Here is a 23,926-nt window from a genome sequence, read left to right as displayed (position 1 = left end):
GAAACATCATCGTCGAAGGGATGACAGGGATTCCTCTGTGAAAAATTCCAAATTGTTCGCACGGCGAACACTTTGTCGAAACTATCAGAAAATATTCCACGCAGGTATAATAGTAACGCAGAAAAAGGGATAAACAATTTCGCCGCGCTTTTTAAAATTTATTCATAAATGGAGGCAATATGTAGCACAGTTCCGGGATAAGAAAATAGCTCGAGCTTTGCCGTGGTACGGCGACGCAAAGGGGTATCCCTTTGCATTTCAGAGTTATGCGTGAGCATAGGAATCCCCTTCTCTCCACAGGACACAATGTTTATCGATACACAGAGGAGGTCTTCGTTAAATATTCATGCGACGGCCTAAGCTTTTTTACTCGTCTACTTTCTTCTTGCCGGGGCTGCGCGGCGCGACCATAAAAGAACGTAAAAATATTCGAATATTTTCACGGCGATCGTTTTTATATTTATGGCGGTCACTATAAAGGGCGCGAGTTAAACGTGTCATCGAGTCACTTAAGCCCGCCGCGCGCCGCCTACCATAGATATTTTTATGGGCAATAACGGTCGGAGTATCGCAAAACTTGATCGAACTATCGGAACTTTGAAACGCCCAGGCCGCGAAGCGCTCTCGGAAACGCTCGAGTTTTCCGTATGAAAACCCCCACAGGGGAACCGATTAAACACTCCTGTCTAATTAATTGCCGCCTGCCGATCGATGATTCACAAATTGAGACTTCCGCTTATTACAGACGCGCATTGTTAATCAATTGATATTTTAGTCGACGCTAATGAGCAACTATGCGATGATAATCGATCGACGTTGTTGGCGCACGCGAGACGTTGCGCGAATTCGCGTTTCCACACGCCTTCTCCCTCGCTATGGAATGTCGAAGATTATTAACAAATCTTACTTCACAATGAAAAGATTTATTTGAAAAGTTCAACAACAACTACTACTACTTTTAGTTTATTTAACGCGGAGTTGGACGAAGTAGGAACAAATTTTTCTTGTAATCTTAATCATAAAATTTCATAGAACGCAATGAGATTGCAATGAACACACTGGGAGTCACCCTAAACTATAACGAAATCATGAACATAGTCTTAGAATCAGGAATAAAATGACTGAATCGTTGGTTATCTTCAAATAGTAATAACTACAAACATGTATTGTTCCTCAGGTATTCAATCAACTCAAGAAACAAAAGGTTTAGAATTAATGTAGAATTTTAAAAATTCACTTTTCACTGCATTTTTATGGTTACGCCACGGGTTACCCCGTTCCGGTTACGTCACAGCTGGAAGGAACGTGAAAAATCGGCGAAATTTCGCAAGCGTCGCGGCGCATCGTCCGGGATCAATGGCGGATCCGCTATCTTTAGAGCGGCGCTTCGCAACAACGGCGTCGCGCGCGCTCGACCGACGACAAAAATAATTGTAAACAACCGGAGGCACTCCTTAACGCTGTGACGCAATAGCCCCGCGTTTGTTTGGCCAAGTCTGGTGCCGAAGATAAAGGGACTGGCGCGAACAGAGACAGGGAGGAAGAGTAGCGATGGGATCAAGTGGGCAGTCTGGGTGGTCGTGAATAACCGATCCTTTCCAAATTGTTTACAGTCGGTGGTACCACCAGATAAACACATTTCAACAGTGCTGTACGCAACTGCTTCAACAGCACTGTAGACAAATGCTTTAAAAGCGCCTGGTCGTAGTGTCTTAAACTGGGACCTTGATTGATAACCTAGGATCGAGTTAGATCAATGGTTTGGTTCAATTGAGTTTACGAGGTGTGTTCAAAAATCCATTATTTCTTTGTTGTGTGTGTGTGTGTGTTGGTAAACATGTCTGAAAAGTGCCTGTACATCGGTTGTCGTATTCGGTGTTTAGTTTATTGTCAGGTTTCGTTTCGGTACGATCAGCGATTGTTTTTCGCGAAACAATACATGCCTTTTGCACCTTTTTTTTTTTTTTTTTTTTGTTTAAGGGCGGTGGGGAAATGCTCTTACGCACACCCTCTCCTCCGATGGAGGTCGGAGAGGGTAGTGTGGGACTCGGCTTCCCCCTAAGATGAAAAGTGGGGGAATCATATGGACTTAATCCTTCGCCTATACCCACTAAAACCCCACCGCCCGGGACCTAGGGACCCTTCCTCTATCTGTAAAAGCGATGCTTTTATACCTTCGCTGTCCCGCTTTCCGCATTCAGCGGAGGTATACTCATCGCCCCTATGTCCACGCCTGTTCTTGGCTATTTATGCCTTTTGCACCTGCTCACACTTGATTGCTTGTTCGTGATTTTTTGGCCAAAACCAACACTACAATGATGCCCCAGCCTCCATGTTCACCAGACGTGGCCTCGTGTGACTTCTTTCTTGTTCCCAAAAATAAAGAGAAAACAGGTTCAACTCGATGTGCACAATGTAAAAAAGATTACGTAGAATAAAAATGATCTGGGTTGAAAGAAATGTCTTTAGTCGAAGCTGGAATCAGCTTTGTATTTAATTTTTAAGGGTGCCGATGCGCTTTCGAGCGAGAGTGTGGTGGCACACTCGCATACCGCTAGACACATATACGTACACAGAATTGCAAGGGTCCGGCATTTAACAAACCACGTCTCGCTAATGCACATTTGGGGCCCCTACGTAGTCACAATCGCTAGATAAAAGATCAATCTAACGGGGACGTATCCCAATTTGGCTTAGTCTTGCGTTTGCGAGGCGTAATTTACATTATTCGGTAGAATGTAGCGGAGCCGCGAAAAGCATTGGGCGGCGCGACAGTGCTGCTACATTTTTTTAAATATCAGTTATCTTAACAATAAATTAGTAGGTTGGAACGAAAGATCTCGTCCTTTGTTTTACCGATTACAGTTACCGACGACTCGCGGTGACTGGATCGGCATCCTTAATTAGAGCCAAGTCACAGAAAGAGACTTTAGACTATGATCGAGTCAATTTGATTAAGACAATATTCAAATGATTACGGACTCCGTGGTCGCGGGTTCGATCCCCGACGCCGCGCCGGCACCTCTGGAAATACTCCATGTGCTCTGTAAACTGTGGTGCCCAAGGTGGTTCGGAACCCACCTTATAAAAACTGTAGGTCTCGTCGCGAAATAACTCCTGAATAGGAGTTCACAGAGCGACGTAAAATAAGCAAAAAAAAAATATATATATTCAAATGAAATCTACGAGTACCTTACCCAGGTCAAGACCAGTTGCAAGACGAGTCTTGGCTAACCTTAGCCCAGGTCTAGCCCGAGTCTAGCTTACATTCTCTCCAGTACTATCTAAATGACCACTCAACCTTTTCCACATTTAGTCAGACTTGCAGCACGGTTGGTTCCATCGCTAGCCGCGAGTTAATGGGGAAAAAAGCGAGAGTGGTCTCTCTCCTCTCTCTCTCCCTTTGATTTCCTCTGCGGCCGGGTCCTCTCTTCGTCCCCTCTGCTCGATGGCTGTCTCTTCGTGCCGGTAAAGTGTGTCAGCGACCGAAAATAATCCCGGTGCGGTTCGTTAAAAATATTTTCAAGCGGCTCGGTGCTTCTCGCGCGCCGCTTCGAAACGACGCGACGCCTCGCGTCGCCACGATACACACGCCTTCGAAGGAAAACACCGTTATGTCAATGCTGGCGTCAGCGCAATAAAAAACATTTTTCTTCTTTACGACGTCAATGACCCGCCGTACAGGGATCCGCCTTGCGGCAGGAACGTCCGTTCGCCGACTGGACGGGACGCGACTGGATTTTTCCTCGTGATAAACGAAGCACGCTTTTAACCTCGGTCTCCGGGACAAACCGTGCGCTTCCGGTGATCGATGACTGCCTCGAGAAATTGATTCCGTCTAATGGCGCCGGACTTTACTCGTCTCTCCCCTCCCCTTGTCTCCATTTCTCCGCTCTTTTATGCTAAACGCCGTTTAGGTCTTGCAATCCCGTAAAGTGGGATACCGCAGGATTCGTGTCATTTTTCGGTCCCGCATTTCTTATACAGGTTAAACAGGTTGCTGAAAAATTTGCGGGACTATGGGTGTAATGTACTAATCATTAGACTGCGGATTTTTTATGGATTTATGACAAAAAGGTGTACGTACAATTTAAAACAGCGGACATATTAAAACGATTTAGAACCACCAGTGTATTAGCTTCACCTTAATAACGCAATTAAAAGAAGGCAGAAATTTTAATTTGGCGCCTGTGTCTTTCAGTCAGTGGAAACATTTTTTATTTTGCATAAAGATCCGCGCAGTCTACTAATCATCTATTCGACCAACAAGTGTAGAGGCTAAACGAGCTTCTCCTCGGATATCTTTGTAATTACTTGAGAGGATTAACCTAGTCTTTGATTTTTCCGATCATGTCTTGAAAGTTCTACAAATCGAAATTTTATTTTCGAGTTTGAACATTTTTCTGATCTTGGACAGCTTACTTTTACCTTTACTTAAGTTCCTTAAATTCTCATTAATAGTGAAAACACGAAAGCTTAACCAACATTTTGGTAAAGGAAAAAATTCTTTCGATTCACCTCGGCAATTATTGTATCGTATTGTATATTGTATCATAATATGTTATAATCAGAGTTCGGCAAAAATTGTATTTAAATGAAAATTTAAAATAGAATGGGTTTTTTCCATGTAGGTATTAAACCGAGACGAAATTTTTGTTTGAATAAAATTTTTGCCCAACTCAGGTTACAATATATGTATAACGTCATGCAGTGGATTCAAAAACCCGTTTCCTAGATAAAATTCCATTACCCAAAAACCACAGGTGATACGAACAAATGTTTCCGACGAAAATTCTGTTTGACTTTGCAGTAACCTATACATATTTGTGTCTATGTACTCTGTCGGTGACACTCTATTTACATTAAAATCCATAGTGCGGCCACGATAAAAAATGTTCCACCGTTTTCAGAGACGATTTTATCGAGAACGTTTTCTATTTAAAGAAGTAGCAGCGGACCGTGGGTATTTGCAGAGCAATTTAAAGAACCCATGCTCGTTTAACGAATTAAATGCACCGTCAACGAATAAAATACAAATCTTACATTGCCCGAACTTCCTATCCTATCCTGGATCTCGAAGAAATCGCGTGTGCGAGACCAGCAGTTCACTTGTAAGTCACGACATATCGGACCGGAGAGTTGTACTTGTAGCTTACTGGAATATCATGTAGGTTTAATCGAATCAACGATCGAGAAACTACCGGTCCGGCTATTCGTCAAGCCGCGATAAAAAAGGAAAAAGAAGAAAAGAGCCGACAATAAAGCAATCTTGTATTTTAAACGAGTGACAACACGTTTTGGAAGCAAGTCGGATCAGATAAACAGCCGAGCAATTTTCGCTCGTCGTTTATTATTAAAACGTAATATTCGGCCGGTCTCTCCGATCCGCGGGAAACGAAGCGAATTTATAACCGGCGGATAAGATACTCGCGATTTTCACGGAAAAAATTGCCTCATTTTTTGTTTCGAACGAGGCCGCGCATCGATAAATTTCCTGCCCCCTCTCCCGTTTACGTGCTCCATGTAGGGTACCCTCTCTTTGTTGAGAAAGAGAAACGATTTCCGTAGCGGCGGGAAGATTAAACTCGGCGTCATATTTACAATCCTGCGACCGGCCGTCTATTTTCGATTAATTCGACCGCGTATACATATACCGCGCTCGCACATGCTAAAGATAGTGGAATGTAACGCAGTTTTCTCGGACGTCAGCCGTCATTTCGATCCTATAATCCAATTCCTTGTTTGCCAACTAAACAAGGAATGTTACAATGCCGGATTTACTTGGTTACAATGAAAGATTATTCATTTGTACATAGTGTCGCGAATGCATCAAAAAATTTTTATTGCTTGTTTCCATTTCTTGTAATCGATGCAGACAATTTTTATCTTGCATAAAGATCCGCAGTCTACTTATAAACAAAATACTAATTACAGAGTTGAGCAAAACGTAATTTCAATTATAATTACAATTACTGTAATTTGAAATTGCAGAAATAAAATTACAATTACATGTAATTGATAATTGGTAATTGCAATTACTTGACGAATCACTGTAATTGCAATTGTGGTTCGCAATTACAATTACTGGTGGGGCCAAAGTAATTGCAATTACAATTAATGGTGGAATCAAAGTAATTGCAATCACCAATTACAATTATATGTAATTGTAATTTTATTTCTGCAATTTCAAGTAATTGTAATTTTATTTCTGCAATTTCAAGTAATTTTAATGCAATTACAAGTGATTGACAGGAGTAATTGCAATTAATTAACACGATTACAGTAATTGTAATTGAGTCTAACGATTACTTCAGTGTAATTGTTCTTTCAAACCACTAATTTTTATGTTTTGGACCATTTAATTTTTATTAATTTTAATTAAATCTTAATTGAATACTCATGTAATTAACTACTGCGCAACTCTGCTAATTAACGGAATACAAATCTGGTGGGGAGCATCCAGAAGTACGAAGGGGAGGACCCAGGCCCGCCTTAGAGTAATCTATCGAAGTTCGAAGCTTGTTGCGACAATGTAGACTTCAATTTGAATGGACAATTAAATTTGCGCCGTTTCAATTGAAACAAAACTAGCGCTAGTTCGCGGGCTGCAGATTCGAGGATCCCTCGGCCAATCCGCGTCCCGCCAGCTCCCCAAAGACAGTATCCCGTTATCACGGGCCGGCTCGCTGTCGACAGCGTTAACGCGTCAACGGTAGCGGCGAATTCGGCCGATAATTCACGAGCGGCGCGAGCGCGTACCATGGCCGACAATATGATAAACAACCGGCGGAGAAGGGGGGGGGGGCTGGCTCAATACGATCGAATAATTCGTGTCATACGGTAATACTGTTCGCGGGGCTTCTCGCGAGATAATTTAAAAAACGCAGGTGCGCGGGACGCGCGGTAGTAAATTGTAGATGCGATCAGACAGCTGCGGCTCATAAATATAAGCGGTAACAATCCCCGATTCGAAAGCGTCCTCGCGCGCCCCGCGCCGCGCCGCCGCGAATTCCGCTTCGGAATCGATATATCGAGCCGCGTTCCGTGACCGGGCACACACGCACGTGCCCCTACGGCCGGCTGTCCAATAACACGAAGCGTTGTCCAATTTTCGTATTTTACCGGATCCATGAAAGCGACCGTCGAATATTGTTCACATTTTTTCGCGCGCCCAGCTACGCCCACTCGGATCCGCTGATTTCGCGATCTGCTGGCTTAACGGTCCTCTCTTCCTCCTTCCACCCCCCCACCCCCATCCCACCGCTGAATTCTCCCGTACCATCGCAGTTTCGCCATTTCTATAATTGACAAAAAATACGATCTTCTCCTCCCTCCTTCCCCGGAAACCGTTCCGATAATTTCCTTCGGTTCCGAGGGAACTGTTCGCGACTCGCTGCACCGGACACACTTAGCGCCCCGGAGTTTAATTAAAGTAACACGGGAGCCCGGCTAGCAACGAGTGCACGCCCCGGCTTGTTTTTGCACGGAAGCTGCGGAAATGAACAGGTTCGCGGCTGTACGGCGATTCTATATTTAGACGGGACGTTCCACGGGATTTCGGAAGCTAGGAGGCTCTCTCTCTCTCTCTCTCTCTCTCTCTGCTCTAGAGTGTTGCAGGGTGAGAGGCTGGTTGTTATAACGCTTCGATTACTGCGAGATAGTGTCCATTTTTCTAGCCGTCCGATGCACTCGCTACGCACAGTGGTGCCGATCGCGAATCTAGCTGGACAAAATTATTCCAGCATTATTTTAAGACCCAAAGCCGTAGTTAAGTAGTCATCGAATTCTTCTTCTACAACAATCTACAACAATATGTGATAAAAAATACTTAGTGACATTTAAAAAATTAAATGCATTTTGCTTTTAATTAATATATATGCTCATTGACCCTTACCAACCGTTTCACTAGAAAGAAGTCCCAACATGTTTCGCGCTCTTCTGCGAAAATGTGATTTTTGATTGTTGTTCAACTACATTCGCGTTCGCCACCACTGTGCGTTGTTTCCACCGGCAGGGGTCTAGAGGTTCCTTCTCGAGGCTTTCAGCTTTCAAATGAGTCCAAATCGATTGTCGTGCAATCATTTTCTACGATATTATCAGCTTAGTTCATTGTATAATAGTTCTAAGATAGATGCCGAGGCTGTCGACACGAACGAGAAAGAAATGAGACCACGCGGTATGCAAGAATGTGCAACGCGTTTCCTAGCATCGAAACCCGATGCTCGATCGGTTAAGAGAAGGCAAGTACCATTTCGCGTGGAGGATTATTCATTAAGCGCCGAAATTACACATAAAGAACAGGAAGTTCAAGGGAGTGTGGCGGTAGGGGTCGATAATTGCGCCCACGGCGGCACTCGATATCCGCCTAGGCCATGAAAATAGTCGATATTGAACTCGGTGATCAGTGTCAGGATTAAATCGGCCCTCAAGGCGGTCTACGTTACCGTGAACACCGTCGGTGTAATACGTTTCTGAAATACAGGGTGATTCCACATTAAACCGGGTGATTCCACATGAAAAAATTCGTTGAGAATGTAGGATATAATTTCTTGCGTCGGGCTTCGTGTTTGATTCTACATTTTCGACGAATTTTTTCATTCAGAATTACCCGATTCTCGGTTGCGCCACCAGTTACCGTTCACCCTGTATAACCGTCGCCGACACCCACGCCCAGACTCGGTCTGCGAGCCGACGTGTATGCGTGCATCGAAAAAGGGCGCAGAAAAAGGGAGAAAAAGGGCCAAGAATGGTAGAAGCACACTCGTGACCGGAGAGAAAGGGACGCGAATGTAGAAGAGGAACCAGTCTAAAGGAGAAATTAAACAGAACGGAAACTGCGGGGACAATTCCGACGGCAGAATGGGGAAGAATAGGTAGAACTCTGAAATGGTAGTTTTCAAAAAAATTCCTCGTACGTTCAACGAAAAACTTGAGCGGTGCTTGTGCCCTGCAATTATTAACTACGACGGAAGTCGGTCATATATGACAATATGTGCAACAAAAATGAAGTTGGACATTTTCATTCAATAATAATCGAAGACAAAGATGAATGTTTGAGACCAGCCTGCCACAAATCAGAGTTGTGCTAATTCAATTACACAATTGAATTACATTGTAGTTCAATTATGTAGTAATTTAACTACGTAGTAACTGAATTACATAAGTATCTACTCAGATGTGTAATTGAAATATAATATAATTAAAATACAGCTCTCCAAATTATAGCCCAGAACTTTGCAGAAGTGCGATATATTTTTCTGCTTTTCTTTCATATACCTGTTTGCTGTCTATCCGGCATAGTTTCTATTCCTCGTCCTCGTTCATAAATACGTCACGCCATTTTATAATTGTACTCCAATTGCAATTACGAATTACATTGTAATTTAATTGAATGAAGATCTGCATTATACATTACGATATGACCGAATTACGATGTAATTCAATTACTTTGTAATTATAATTCCTGGAGTAATTGTAATTCTGCACAACTCTGCCACAAATTCAAGTGGTTAACTCAGTTTGGTGACTCAGAGAGTCGTCTTTAAACATTGCTGTACCATTATTCAAAATATCGTTTACATTATTAAATATATCCGTATCTAATCAAGTACTAAACATCTAAGTGTTGTATGAGGTATTATATCAATTTCATATTCATAAAAAGAAAAAATATAATATACATAGAATGGAATTATTCTGGATCGGAAGAAATGTTTAATTTTCGAGTGAATAAAAGATACGATTGGATCCGAACCGGACCAAGGTTCATTCTCGAGTGAAAAGGGCTCGCGAAGAAGAAGAATCGTGGAGGTCGACGAGGAAAAAAGTTTTGGCGGTGGCAGCGCCTATGCGCGGCCTCGCGTACGTATAGAGTATAGATCCATTGTCGCATCCGGCCGTCGTCCCGGCACGACTCGTATAAATTATCAGAAAGATTTTATCACCGTGCAGGTTTTACGGTCGCGGCTGCGAGCGAAATAAGAGTATATTTCGTTGGCTGTTTCGCCTCCTTAGCGTAACGTATAGCCGCGGGCCACGATGCGCGGCACCAATAAGAAGCGTTTCGTCGACGAACAAGCTTGCCCCGTCTCTCGACCCATGGAATCGTCCTCCTTCGCGAATCCACTCCCCCCGAACAACCCCCGATTTTCCCTCGGGAACGACACTCGCGACACACGGAACCACCACCAATCATCTTTCGTGCCGTAGTTTGTCGGTTTCCTAAGGGCAATGGGAAAATTTGTCGCCGGTCTTAGGATATACGAGCTTGTCACGGAAATAAGCGGTCGAATCTTGGGAATTTGTCCTGCCAGCTCACCCCCGGAAGGAGACCCGGGGCCACCGAGTCGCGAAACGCTTGCCCTCTTCCTGTAAATCATCGTTACCTCCCAAAGAAGAGACCTCGTCGACCGATTCTACCCGAAGCTAGTAGAACCCGGTGCGTTCGTCTGGAAACGCTCTTTCTGGTCAATTCGAGGGGCGGGAGGTTGTTAGACCGTCTTAGGGCTGGTTCGTTATTGGCCTAATAGGGATCGCCGAAGTTTTAGTGGTTTTTTTTTAGGACCGAACTTCCGAGAGAAATGTCGGATAATATATTTGATGTGTAATTTGTCTCTCATCCTATTGTCAGCATTGACATTAGGCTTTATACATGTAATTTAGATTTATACATGTATAATATAATGACTGATAGTTGAATTTGATAACCTCAACTAATAGTTGAACCGTGCTCGTTGGCTAGTAATCTTTTTACAAGTTTATTGTGAAAGGTTTCGCTGCTGGTATCGAAGAACCGTTCCAACCCCCGATTTAGTAAATGCTCGTGTAGATAATAGTTAAACAAGTTGTTCGTTAATTTCGTCGTTAAATAAACTTTAAGCATACGTAAGTTTTAAGTGATACTGCGTGCGCGTGTATCGTTCAGTAATGACAAAACCGAGAAGCGGCGCGGAACTTTCTTGAGTATCAAATACTTAGAAAGCGTGGGGGTGGAAGTGATCTTCGAGATTGGGGTGGGGAACGTATTCGCTAAAATGTATCAGGTAAGATTCGGTGAAATTAGCAGAATGAAATTAGCTTTGCGTTTCAAAACAAATTAAGTACATTCGCCATCTATTCCGTTAAAATTGAACGTCTTGAAAATTGTTTAACTTGCCAATTCAGTTTGAGTCTCCCGGGACGACACCTCGACCGCAAAGGTAACTTCGTGAACTACGTCACCCTGCCCATGTATAAAACATCTCGATCCCAAAAGCAAGGGACAAATTATGCCAGCCCATAGTCAATGACTTTCCAGCCAATTAGTATTGTAAATCGCTCCCGACTAAAGAGGAGGTAACTCGCCGCGCAAAAATTACATCGAATTAAGTCTTTTCAGTAAAAATTCTAACTTCTCTTCCTGCTTCTTTATTCTCTTGATAATGTGCTTCTCTTGCTACTCTTTTATCCCGTTGATAATGCACTTCTTTCGCTACCTTTTCATTCCTTCGATATTGCGCTCCGCTTTTCTCGACATTTTCGCGGAGAATCTTCTTTGTAATGCAGCCCTGCTTTATCTGTTTCGTTAAGATCGAGATTTCAAAATTCAATTAGAAACTCGTTTCTCAGTTGCTTAATCATTGAACGAGCTTTATCATTTCTGCATTTAAAACACAGTTTCGAGCAGGGCTGTTACTTTTCCGAAGCTTCGTCTCTTCGAAGATTCGAAGGAACGAAGGGAACTTCGAAGTGCACGAAGTTTCGAAGTGTTCGAATCGTATGAAGTTGTAACTTGATCAATCTGTTAGCTGTGGGGGCGTATTTTTTCGAAATGTAAGAGTGTCTGTAATTGTATCAATGAAATTTCGAAGTTCATAGCTTCGAAACTCCTTTTGTTTTAATTCTCTAATAATGTACTACGGAGGTCCGAATTTCGAAGCTTCGAAACTTCGATTCTCATCACCTTCGAAGTTTCAGAAATCGAAGGTCCGAAGTTCGAATCTTCGAAGCTTCAAAATCTTCGACCTTCGAAGGAAAGTAACAGCTCTAGTTTCGAGCTTTAAATCTCGCGTGTATCGAAGTCTCGAAATAATTTGAGGGTGGTGCAGAGAACTTACGGAGCAAATTAATAAAAGTATTCTCCGAAATAACGAAACGATGTGCAAAGTAAACCCTTCGAGAATCAAGGAGAAGCGTGTCGGATCGACAAGAGGCAGACAAATGTTCGTATAAAAAATAACTGGCAAGCAGGATAGTGCGCACAGGTTAAATCAGACGGGTTGGTAGGCTTCCAGGAAGGTAGTGTAGGGAAAACGTGCAATCAACTAACGAGTAAAGCATGGTGAATGCATCGCCGCTGGTTTTGGCGCGCGCTGTACCCTCGTCGAGCGTTTCTTACGTTTCGGAAGGGTCGTTTAAGGTGGAAGTAAACGCGCGGCGTCGCGACGGCCGCAAAAAGGAGCTGAGTTACCGAGTAATACGCCTTTTACCGGGTTCGCGGATCGCGAATCGCTAGCCGAGCCGAGCCGAGCCGAGCTGAGCCGCGGCTGCGGCCGCTCGCAAAAAGCAGCGTCGCGCGACGAGGAAAGCCGCAACACAAGGAGCGGCAATGGTATTATCGCGGTCGTGTAAATCAGCAATTTATAAGTGGGAGCGTAACAGCGCCTGTGTGAAAAAAGTCCGCACCGCTCCGCGCGACCGTACACACTCGCTCGAGGTTCAACGTACAATAAATCGAGTCGGCGCACACTGAAACGGTTACGGAAAATACCCGGAAACGCCGAGTATCTTCGTTGTTTTTTTACTGTATTCCATAAGAATTGTTTAGGAGAGAGCTAAAGTATATTCCAAATTTATATGATCATCAATGAAAATACCCGTCAATTGTCTCGCGAACGGCGAAAGGTGCAGAGCGCCGGTTTCGGCGGCGTCGCATCTGGCGGCGCAAAGGCGTGGGCGCAGAGGGGCCGGGCTGTATTTCACGGAGGCGAAAGTCGCGGATGTTTTACTGCGGCGGGTGTTGTCGAAGGGCCGATATTCTCTCGGCTGGGCCGGGATCCTCAATATTCCCGGTGCGGTTTTCGGTTCTGTGCCAAGAGGAAAGAGCGGGCGGGAGCGTCGCGGCGTTCTCTGATAAAAAAGTTTCGCCGGCTGCACACGCAACCGTAGAATTCGAGAACGGCAAACAATTTGATATACGCCTCGGGCAGCTGCCGGGGACATATCCGGCGCGAAAAGGTCGAAGGTCGCTCGATCGCCGCGAAACTAGTTTAACGAGACTTTGACGTGGCTCCTCCCGTTCCTCGCGAGTTACGATTCATAAAATCCCCAGACGAGCTCCTTTCTCCTCGGCGACGGGGAACGAGCATCGCTACAGGTCAAGGAGATGCGCGATAAGGGGATGCTGGATTTTCCTTTTTTCCTCTCTCTCTCTCCCTGTCTCTCTTTTTGTTCGTTCTTTCTCGACATTTTGCGAACGCGACTGGATAGACGATTTTTCCACCTTTTCTCTCGAACGCCCAGCACACAATCGCGACAATACGCCACTTTTAAGAGATGTTTTTACGAGATATTTTCTAAAGGAACTGAGAGTGATAGCGAGCTTTAGTGTATCGAAAGGGACACTGATCTTTCGGTAACGCGCTGATAAAGCCGCCGTTGCCAGATCGACACTGGGGTGACGTTAGGGGTTCTCCGCTGATATCTGACTTGAACGAGTCGACTCTTATTTTATGGAGGAGTTCGTTGTGGGACTCGGGAATTTTGTGTTGACATTTTTCTGATATTCAATTGTATATTTGCGCTGAATTTCATGGTTTCCCTCTTTTCTGTTACAGATGATGTAGACGTGACCGGTTATACGAGCAACCAGTCGGACACCGATGATCACAGCAGCGTGCAGAGCAGCAGCGACAGTGGCGTCGCAATGTCCACCTCCAGGCTGACCCTTTCCGAAATGATGGACAATCTTTAGGTGGGTGTATCATTAATTATTATTGCATAAGCTCGTGGTTGATTATCAAAATAAAATTCAACGGTTCAATTTTAAAGAATACAGTCGTCATTCTTTTCTACAATTAGAAATTTGCAACATCTATGAAAATCGGGCACGAACTTATGCAATCATCTAATATTATATCTTGAAGCCAACTCCACCTTCGAAAGCCTGATCTACCAATTTTCCCGTTTCCAAATCATTTTCATCCGCCAAGTCTGGTCAGAGAGGGTTAAAGAAAATTTCACGAGCTACATTGAATTCTTTTCAAAGCGCCGTGCAGAAAACCGAGAAACATTAAACATTTTCAATTCTTTTCAAAGCATTCTACAATTCAGAGCTAAAGTTCCTTTAAACAGTTGCGAAATAGTATAAAAGGGCACACTAGTATAAACTGCTATGCTAGTTTCCAGTCTGTGATCAGGGTAGGCGTTTCAACAGCGCTGTCGAAACCATTTCACCCCCGTTCTACGAGCCGAGGGTTATTTTCAGAACTATTCATCTCGAAGAACCATTCAAAAGCGTTCTACCAGCTTTTCAACTTCAAACACCAATACTTTCCACTCAGGCTGTTCAAACTTCATGCAGAAACGAAACGCGAGTAGAATTATTTTCGAACCTTCCGGCGGAAGAAGTTACGAGAGATGTTTTTTAAATATTCATTAAAATTTTAATGATCGGAGAGCTTCATTTTTCATTCGGCACTTCCGCGGTTTCGGGTTTCACCGGTTGCGGAATCGAGTGCGTGAAAACCATGCAAAAATTCTGCAGAGTGGAAAAGAATGCACGTAGAAACTTGACGAATCGTTGAATGTTTAATCCGAGTGCTAAATGAATTTTTTAATACCATTCACCGCGTTAACTTGCGTTATATTTTTCCCCCTTTTACGCGTCGTGTTTGGAAACGCAGTTTTTGGAAAATATTGGTTCGCATTCAGAGTACCGAGGGCTCTTTCACCGGTTTTTTTTCCACGTTTTTCGGAGCAATTACATTTCGAACGTCGTTCGGACAACGTGCTGCAGCCGATGATTCTTTCAGCTTCGTTTCTCCTCTCCCTCTCGCTCGTGTTTTACATCAACGAGACGCGCACGAAAGTCGCGGTCTAAGGTTTAATAGCGTCAAAAGCCCGAATTGAAAGAGCATCCTCAAGCAGCGGCTTCTGAATGGTCGCCATTTTGTAAACCGACGTTGCAGTTTACCGACTCCGGGGTTTATAAATGCGGGGATGGGCCGCGTACAAAGACTATTTTTAAAAGTCTCATAATGCCGGGCCTCAAGCGTTCGGATAATAACTTTTCAGAATTATTGCACGGGAAAATTGCCGCGTTTAACGTGTTCGTCTTAATTAACGAAGCATTTTTCGTGTCTTGTGCGAGGCGTGTTACGAGCACCGTTCTTTTACCGTATTTAACCAGCACGGAAACGTGAGTGACACTTAAAGCTGCCTGAACAAGCGAAAGAAAAAGGGGCAGCATTCACGCGAACTGAATGCAACATTTTGGAATTAAATATTGTCGGAAATTTATGCTCGTGCGGCTCTGAACTTTGACTATCAAACTGTAGCGTTGTAAAACATGATTTTCTTCTCTGTAGAATTTTTACTTTCTTGAAATGTGTGTGATGATACGTTGAATAGATTTTTGTTCATTAAAGATTGTTAGAATGTATTCATTGTTCATAATCCTTGATCCCGTGATCCTCGCCAACCTTATAACAAGACTGCGGATGTTTATGGAATTTTCAATTCTTGTGGACGAATTTTAGTAGTATATAATTTAGCAGATCTGAAATAAATAATTGTGTCTAAATCTATATTCTACCCTCTCTTGAACATTTTCAGAAGCCGTGAACGCATAAAGATCCGCAGTCTACTTATAACCATCTGTAAAACCTGCTTAATATTTCTACATTTTTGCTTCTCATGGTCTATGCGATATTAGGTTGTTGCATATTAAATAATTTAATTTTCTGTGATATTTAATATCATGTCAGTGTACAGGGTGATTCTGGGAACTGGGACAAGTTTTTTTTCTATTTTTACTTTAAAAACAGTACTACCTTGTCCAGAACCACCATGTAGAGAATAAAAAGAGGAGACTAACACCGATGAAATCAATAAAAATAGTTTTTGTAAACATTTACTTACATTTTGTATGCAACGACTGAACAAAATACCCTAACGGAAGAGAAAGAGAGAGACGAAATGATCCCTTATTGTTATATCGATACCGTGCAGAGTTGCGCAAACGCTAGTCACAATAATGATTATTGACTAATAACTTCATAAGCTCTACAAAAGTGACTAATAATTAATGACTAAATAAATACTTGAGCGTGACTATGAGTAATGAATAACGACTAAATTTTTATCAAGGAGGAATATTGAATACTGACTATAATGGCATAACTAATGACTAAATACGCAATCAGAATTTCACTATGATTAATGGCTAAAAATGGTTATAAGTTAAAATAAGACATAATAATAACAAAAAAATATCCTATTGGTTTATAAACATATAAAATACAGATTATGACACGTTTGGTCACTGCAAATTCCGATATAGTTTAAGTATACATATTAATGTGTGTTAATAAATAATGTATGATCAAGTAAACCAACTAATGATTAATCATAACTAATAAGCAATAACTAACGATTGCTTAGAGCTGTGACTCACTAGTGCCATGTAGTTACGACTAACTAATCAAAAAGTTTTAACTCTAAGTTTTTTTAAGTTTTGACTAACAATCAATCAGATCAATTAGTCACTTTTAATTATTAGTTGATTTTTGCCCAACTCTGATACCGTGTTGCAAGAGGATTGAGTGTACTTTCGAAACTATCAATGGCCAAAAGTCGAATTCAGAACATTTCTCGAATCCGCTAGATCGCAAAAAGACGATGTACAGTAAATCTCTCCCTTTTTCTCCGGCGATATGAGAAGGTGAGGGGTTGCAAAGGTAAGGGTTGGCCATGCTATAGTAAAATGGAACAGATCCTCGACAAATAAATTCTCACGTCCGTACCTCTGGGCTATTTGCAGACAAAGAGATGGCGCGGTGGCGGCGGAAGAAAGTAGAGGAGGAGCACTTGGGGGCGCGGAAGGAGACGAAGAAGAAGAAGAAGAAGAAGACGCGGAGGTTGAAGAGTATGGTGGCGAGAGCATACGAGGAGGGAGGGTGCCGGTGTAGCGGAAGAAACGAGTGAGTACGAGGAACAATGACGAAGAGGAAGATGAAGGAAGCTGTAGGAGCGTGCGAAGATCGACGGCGTGCGAACTATTGGCACGCACCCCCGTTTTTAAGCCTCGAAGAGAACCTCGAAGAGAACATCGGCGCGTATACGGTCTCACACGGGTGGTCTCCGCGAGGAACGCTGCGAAGAAGCGAGAAAACGACGAGGAGGAGAATAAAAAGACGAGTAAAAACAAAATAAGACCAAGGGGCGAAAATCTGACCAACCGGAAGAGTAAACTACACCCCGAAGAGAAGCCGGAGGAACAAGCCGGGGGATCCTCGAGGAAGAATCGCGAGAAACTTGGAGACGTGCGGAATACGATGTAAATTGACGAGTATTGTACATATTTTTAAGGGAGACCAAATTTATGGAGAAAGCGACGAGTAGAATATCTAAGAGGAAATTCCGGGCGTTTCTTCCTCGAGGGATACCCCCAGAGAGGATCAAGCTAGCAAACAGGATCATCATCCGATCGTTAGCAATCGGCGATCGTTGCTGTCCGAGCGGATCCGATCGTGGCGTATCGATCAGAGACGCGGCTCGTTGTCGATATACTGTAGATGGCTCTCGTCTCTGGCCGATGTCACCGATAAATTTTTTCGAGGATCTTTGGCTGTTGGTTGTGAGAGATCGCGATCGAGCAATGGAGTCCCCGTTGCTCTTTCGGCGATCGTCGATCCGTCTGGAACGCGACGATCGCGTGATCGTGTTTCCCGTTCTCCGGCGTCGGGTCGAAGGAACGCCGAGATCGTCGATCTTTTTCGTATTCTTCGGGACACTCGGCGATCGACGATCTTTCACCGATTCCCTTCGAGTCCTTCGACTAGGCGCCGCGCAGTTTTTCTCGTTTTCCCGGCCAATGGGAACACGTCGACGATATTCGCTGTTTCGGCTCCGCGATTCTCGCCAACCGAGTTGTTGATTCTACTTCAGTCTCGTTTATTACGCTCGGTTCGCGGGCGAAGATAGGAAGGGGGAAAAAATATAGGGAAATTCCGGGGGAAAATTCATAGCCGAGAAGAATCGTAATCGAGCACGGTACACCGAGGGATGGGAAACAAAGTCAGCTGATCCGGAACGTGGAGGAAATCAGGGCTGAAGGGTCGATCGTGAACGAACTCGCGGGAATTCCTCCGCGAGCCCTACGGTTTTTTAATTAGTCGAAGGAAAAAAATCATACACACAACACACACACGTACACGATCCGGTTGGGGGAAACTCGGAAAAATCACACACACACACACACGTATATACTGTTCGGACACACGCAGGTACACGGTTCTCGTCGCGGAACGTGAGGTGCGAAACCGCGGGAAGCATGGAGGATGAAAGAGAGACAGACACGAAGACGACGCTGTTAATTAAAGGGGTGGCCTCCGGCGCGAAAGCAAGTCTTATTAGTATATTATAAGCGGAGGAGTGGGGGGTGGAATCCAAGGAGGAAGAAAGCATCGTTTCATTGTAATACACATTCAAAGAGTACAAATTCTGTAAGTCCCTCGTTCGGCGTTTTCGAGGCTGCACCACCTATTGTCGCGCGGTATTTCTTTGCCGGCCGTTAGCCAGGCGAGCGACGCCGCCATCTTGGAGAACGACCACCGTAGTGATCGGTGTACACGCGGATAAGAAAATCGCGGAGAAGCGTTACCAATATTTCGGGGAGAGAGAGAAAGAGAGATGGATTTGAAGAAGGTCGTACAAGGGTCCAAAGAGCTTCGGGGAATCGATGGGGAAAAGTCGCACGATGGCCGACGATTATGTTCCACCAACCGGTTAGGGCATCGTTGGTTTCCATTTTGCGGCTCGAGTGGCATCCCGCGAGGTGTGCCTAACCGGTTAGGTCGTCACGGCCAATACGTCAGAATTCTCCCATTCAGTAGTTCGACGAGATTGCGACAAGATCGAGGGGGTGGGTAAGGGATGAAATCGATGCGTTTCGGTCTTTCAATTTCGAAGTATTATGGGGACTATCTTGTCTTTCGTTATTTTGTAAAATTTCCTCTCGTTTTTCGTTCTATCGAACGGCGAGGGTTGTGAGGGAACGAAGGCTCTCGGATCGGGGAGAATCGTCGGGGGGTGGTTCGAGAGGGCTAGGCTCTGCGCAGACCAGATAGACTGATTACCAAACGTAAACGAGTGATCTCTGAACAAAAAAAAAGTACACGGTTTAAACAAAGAAAAAGAAAACCACGGCGTTAGTTTGTAAGAAAACGAAAACGACAAAAAAATGTTTACCTTCGAGGGGATGGGGGGCGAAGAGAGTTTGAAAGAGGGGGATTTCTCGCGGGGAGGCGTCCTCGACGTGTGCCGTGTAACGAGCCGGCTTGAATGATGCTTTCGAGAAACACGATCGTGCGCGCTCGATCTACGGCGAAGAGGTGTGGCGTTTCTAGGAAATTGATGATCGGCGACGTATACGACGGTGAATTCGATTTTCAACGGGGTTTCGCGACGAGAAGATACGCGATTCCGAGCGACAGCCAACCGAGGAGGAGCACGAGGCGGTTCCTAGAGCAGTTAGAGAACAGAAAAAAAGAGGATGAGAGAACAGAGAAAACGTAGCGGAGGCACGCACCTCGAATCCCACCGAAAGAGCGACCAAGCCAAGTGAAATATTTTCAGCGAGGCATGCCGCGACTTTTTAATATTAAACGTAATGATACTCCCGGAAGTCGTTGTTGTATCAACAATCGACCATTTATCTATAGTTGAACGCAATCATATTGGTTGTTGCAGAAGATTTACCGCGGCCGACACATCAGATATAAAACAGGTGGGACTCGAGACTCGTATGATCCTCGAGAAGTTTGAATCCGGAAGCTCGGGAACCGTCTCCGACGAGAGAAAATTTCTGTTACTTCATTGTAGTCTTTCGATCGTTGTTTTGTATATGTATAGGAAATTCGATGGGTTCTCAAGTTTTCGAGGGTTTTTTTTCACGTTGTTTCGTCGTTTCGGAATTGTTGGTTTTGATCGAGGCAAGCGCGAGCCGAGCTGAAATTACTGTACCTCGGCGAGCTCCCATTGGCGGAAGCGGTTCATTCAACGAAAGACACGTCGGATTGATTAATCGTCGTCGCGGTGTGCATCCGTTCGTAATTATTCCCCGAGCATCGTGGACACGCGTTGGCTGTCGTTCGCGTTCGCTGGGACGGGGGCTGGGATTAAAGGGAGCATTCGTACGGGATGAGAGTGAGAGATAGAAAGAAAGGAAGAAAGAGAGAGAGCGAGACAGAGAGAGACTACTCCGTTGACTTTCGACACGAGAAGCGATCGGAGTCCTTCGAGTCGCGCGGGTGTTCTTTTTTCTCGGTTTTCTTAATTTTTTGGCAAGGCGATAGAGGATCGGAGAAGGTCAGAGATGGACAAAGGTGTACGTGTGAGATATAACGAGAAATCGTATTAAACGAGGGAACCACCAAGAACCACCACAAGCAAACCAAAAATTACAAAAAAAATCACACAAAAAAAGAACAAAAAAAATGGTAACATTAATTACACACAAGCGTCTACAAAAGTAAACGAGGGAGAGAGAGAGAGAGAGAGAGAGTGTGTGTGTGTCGTGTATAAGTGAGCGTGTGCAAGTGAGACTGAAAGAGAGCAAGGAAGAGAGAGAGAGGGAGGGACCTGTTTTAGAAGGGGTCGATTACGGGAGGGATAAACAAGAGCAAACATAATTAATATTTTACAGTGTAAGGAGTTTCAATTAAGTGATTTAACGATGAATGTCTCTTGAACGTGTAGATTGTTGATGAACGCACCTTCGTATGTTAAAAACGAAAAAAAGGTAATTCCTTTATTTTATTCTTTGTCCTTTTTGTCTCGTGAGTTTCGTTTTCGTTTCGTCGTTGCCATCCAAGTCGTTGTACGTGCCGTAATATCTCATAAACGATGGACTATTATCGTTTTTTCGATCTGGGTTCGTAGTACCTTGTAGCGAGATAAAGATGTATGTATTCTATATATTAACAGGGACACGCTCGCCCGATGTATTGCGCTCTGCTTTTCCCGCACGTGTGGTGAACGAGGAACAAGCCGAAAAAGTGAGAAGACGCGAGAGAACGCGCGAAACAAAACAAAAAAGAAAACGATAAACGATAAAAACGGTAAACAAAGACGGAGAACGGTTCCGAAGCAATTCTTGCAGAGAAAGTGCGCGCGACGGGACGTACCATGCGAACGTTGTATCGAATATCGAACAGCGACGTTCGACTTCCTTTTCGTGGGAGCTCGATACGTCGATTCGATGGCAAACGACCGAAAGAGAGAATTCGCCGGTATCAGAAAAGAAAAAAGAAAAATAAGCGGACAAGAAAATCAATTTGGACTATTATAAAATTCATTGTTTCGAGGGCTCGGTGATCGAGTATCTTTGGTAGCGATAACGAGGAAGAGGACGAGAGACACGACATTCGAAAAATTACCGATTCACTGATCAGCATATCCGGGTTCCGTTTCCAAATATATCGGGCCAGTCTGTTCCCATGAAAATGTGATATTAAAATTAACACGAAAGGGAAAAATACGGGAAGCCGCGACGGAGAGTAGGAATGAGAGAGAAAGAGTGAGAGGGGGTGTGGGGTGGGGGCACATTGAGGAGGAAATTTAACGACAGATTTCGGGGGTGAGGGATGGAGGGCGTAACGAAGAAGATCGGTGCACCAACGCATAAGAAGGCCAGACACGTGTGCACAGAGAGAGAAAGAGAGAGAGAGTGTGGGAGAGAGTGAGAGGGTGAAGGGAATAAGAGACACAGGGAGGAGGATGATGGTGAGAAAAAGGGGTGTGTATGCGTGGACACAGGGGTTTAATTGGGAACGACGGTTTGGGTACAGATCACAACAGCAGCAATATGAATTGATGCAGTACTTGAGCTGACAAAACGAATGACAAAAATAAAAAAAAAACTTGTTACTCCAGCCGCTAGAAATAAATGTAAGATGTAATTCAAACAGTGGTATGCAAAGCTGCGTTCATTCTGGGCTCGAGGGATGGTCGGGAAGGGGTTGGAAAGGGGTTGATCGTGTGCGGTCGGATCGTTAGGAGAAAAGAACCTGAGAGAAAAAGAAGAGAGACAGGGGGTGGGGGTGTGGGTGGGGAAGGGTGGATTTGCATGAAACGGGAGGCGAGTTTCCGAAACGAAAAGCGTCGGCCCGGTGTTTTGCACACCGGTCGATCCTCGCACAGGTGAAACTCTCTCCCGTGGAACCGGGGGGGATAAACGAAAATGGCGGCCGACGACCATGATATAGAACTATCTAAATGATCGATTCCTCCTCCCGGCGTCTGCTTGATCCACCGTCGAGCCCAGGTGTGCGCACCACGCGGCCCTCAGTCTAACGTTTAAGGAATCTTTTAAGTAATACTTGATCGAAATAAACTAAAATAAAAATAAAAAAAGAAATGCTAAGGAGAAATACAAATAATGAAATAATAATGAAAAAAATGGGTGTTATTTTTAGATGTCTATTAGATTATCAGAACCAGAAAACTAAAGGATAAAAAAATGCTTAAACATAAAAACGATGAAAAAAAAAAATGAGAAAAAACCTACTATTAATAAACTACTACTACTATTACTACTACTACTACCGCTGCTACTACTTCTACTACTATTACTACCGTACTTGTAATAAGGATTTAAAGGACATAGGAACTTAGTTGAGAAAAAAACGCGATTTCACAAAGATGCAACATTTTGAGAAGAGCGTCCCTCTTTTTACGAATACCTGCGCAGGACGAGACCGATCGTCCAGGTTGGCATTGAAACTTCGCTCCCACCCCCCCCCCCAACCCCACCCCATGGAGAGAAAAAACAACAACACATGTAACGAACCTTTTAACGATGAGAACACGAGCGAACATGTAGTGTACAGAACGAGAGGGATGTGTGAACGAGAGAACACCTTCTTTTTCTCACGTGGGAACCACACACAAAATGTATAAAAAATAGTTGCTCTTTCTTACACTTACAATTAGACTGGACGCGTCCCGCGAAGTCCTGTGCAGGTGCGGCTAATAATCGTGGGCGTGAAAGGGACGAGGACGACGAAGGGCTACCTAAAAACAAGCAAGCAAACAAACAAACAAACGTAATGAAGCGGAACGGTCTCTTTTATTTCTCCCTCCCAAAGAAAAAAAAAAGAAAAGAAATAAGAAGAAACAACGTTGCCTGCGCGCACGTTCACGTGCGCGTGTGTGTGTCGTCGTCGTCCCCTTCCGTCGCGCTCAGGGACACCTTTTTCCTCGAGACGTTTTGCCGCTTTCATTGTTTAGATGATTACTATTTAACGACATGCAAGAATAAGATGAAAAAAATCATAAACGATAAAAAAACGAATCGATCGTAACAAAAACGAGATCGACGGAGCCTGTTCGATGAACGACGTCGCCGTTAACACGTTTATTATTACGATGGTGGGCTTTTCTTTTCACGGAATACAAAAAAAATATATATACGAAGCAAACAAACAAACAAACCTAACCAACAACAAAAGACGAACAAAGAGAGAGAGAGAGAGAGAGAGAGAGAGAGAGAGAGAGAGAGAGAGAGAGAGAGAGAGAGAATGAGAGAGAATGAGAGTGAGAGTTGATTGACGGGGGCGAGTGAGAAACTAGTTAGGAGGTGACTCGAGGATCGTAGTCATGTTCGCGCGTTTCGTTGGCTTTTTCGCCGAAAAATATGATCGGTTCCTCGACGTGCAATTTGAAA

The 23,926-nt window shown here is 44.0% G+C and overlaps 1 protein-coding gene across 1 annotated transcript in view; it reads left to right on the top strand.

The window, feature by feature from the left end:
* The window catches only part of Mxd (MAX dimerization protein), a 281,626-nt gene extending 260,250 nt beyond the window's left edge, over positions 1 to 21,376 (top strand). Inside the window, exons 7-8 of the mRNA XM_076439723.1 lie at positions 13,815 to 13,951; positions 17,021 to 21,376. Coding sequence (XP_076295838.1) covers positions 13,815 to 13,951 — 137 coding nt within the window. The 3' untranslated portion in view covers positions 17,021 to 21,376. The remainder of the gene's footprint in view (positions 1 to 13,814; positions 13,952 to 17,020) is intronic.
* Positions 21,377 to 23,926: the final 2,550 nt, after the last annotated feature.

The sequence above is a fragment of the Lasioglossum baleicum genome, chromosome 15, assembly GCF_051020765.1.
Source record: "Lasioglossum baleicum chromosome 15, iyLasBale1, whole genome shotgun sequence".
Classification (NCBI taxonomy): Eukaryota; Metazoa; Arthropoda; class Insecta; order Hymenoptera; family Halictidae; genus Lasioglossum; species Lasioglossum baleicum.
The sequence above is the reverse complement of the archived record's forward strand: the minus strand, read 5'-3'. Positions and strand labels throughout refer to the sequence as shown.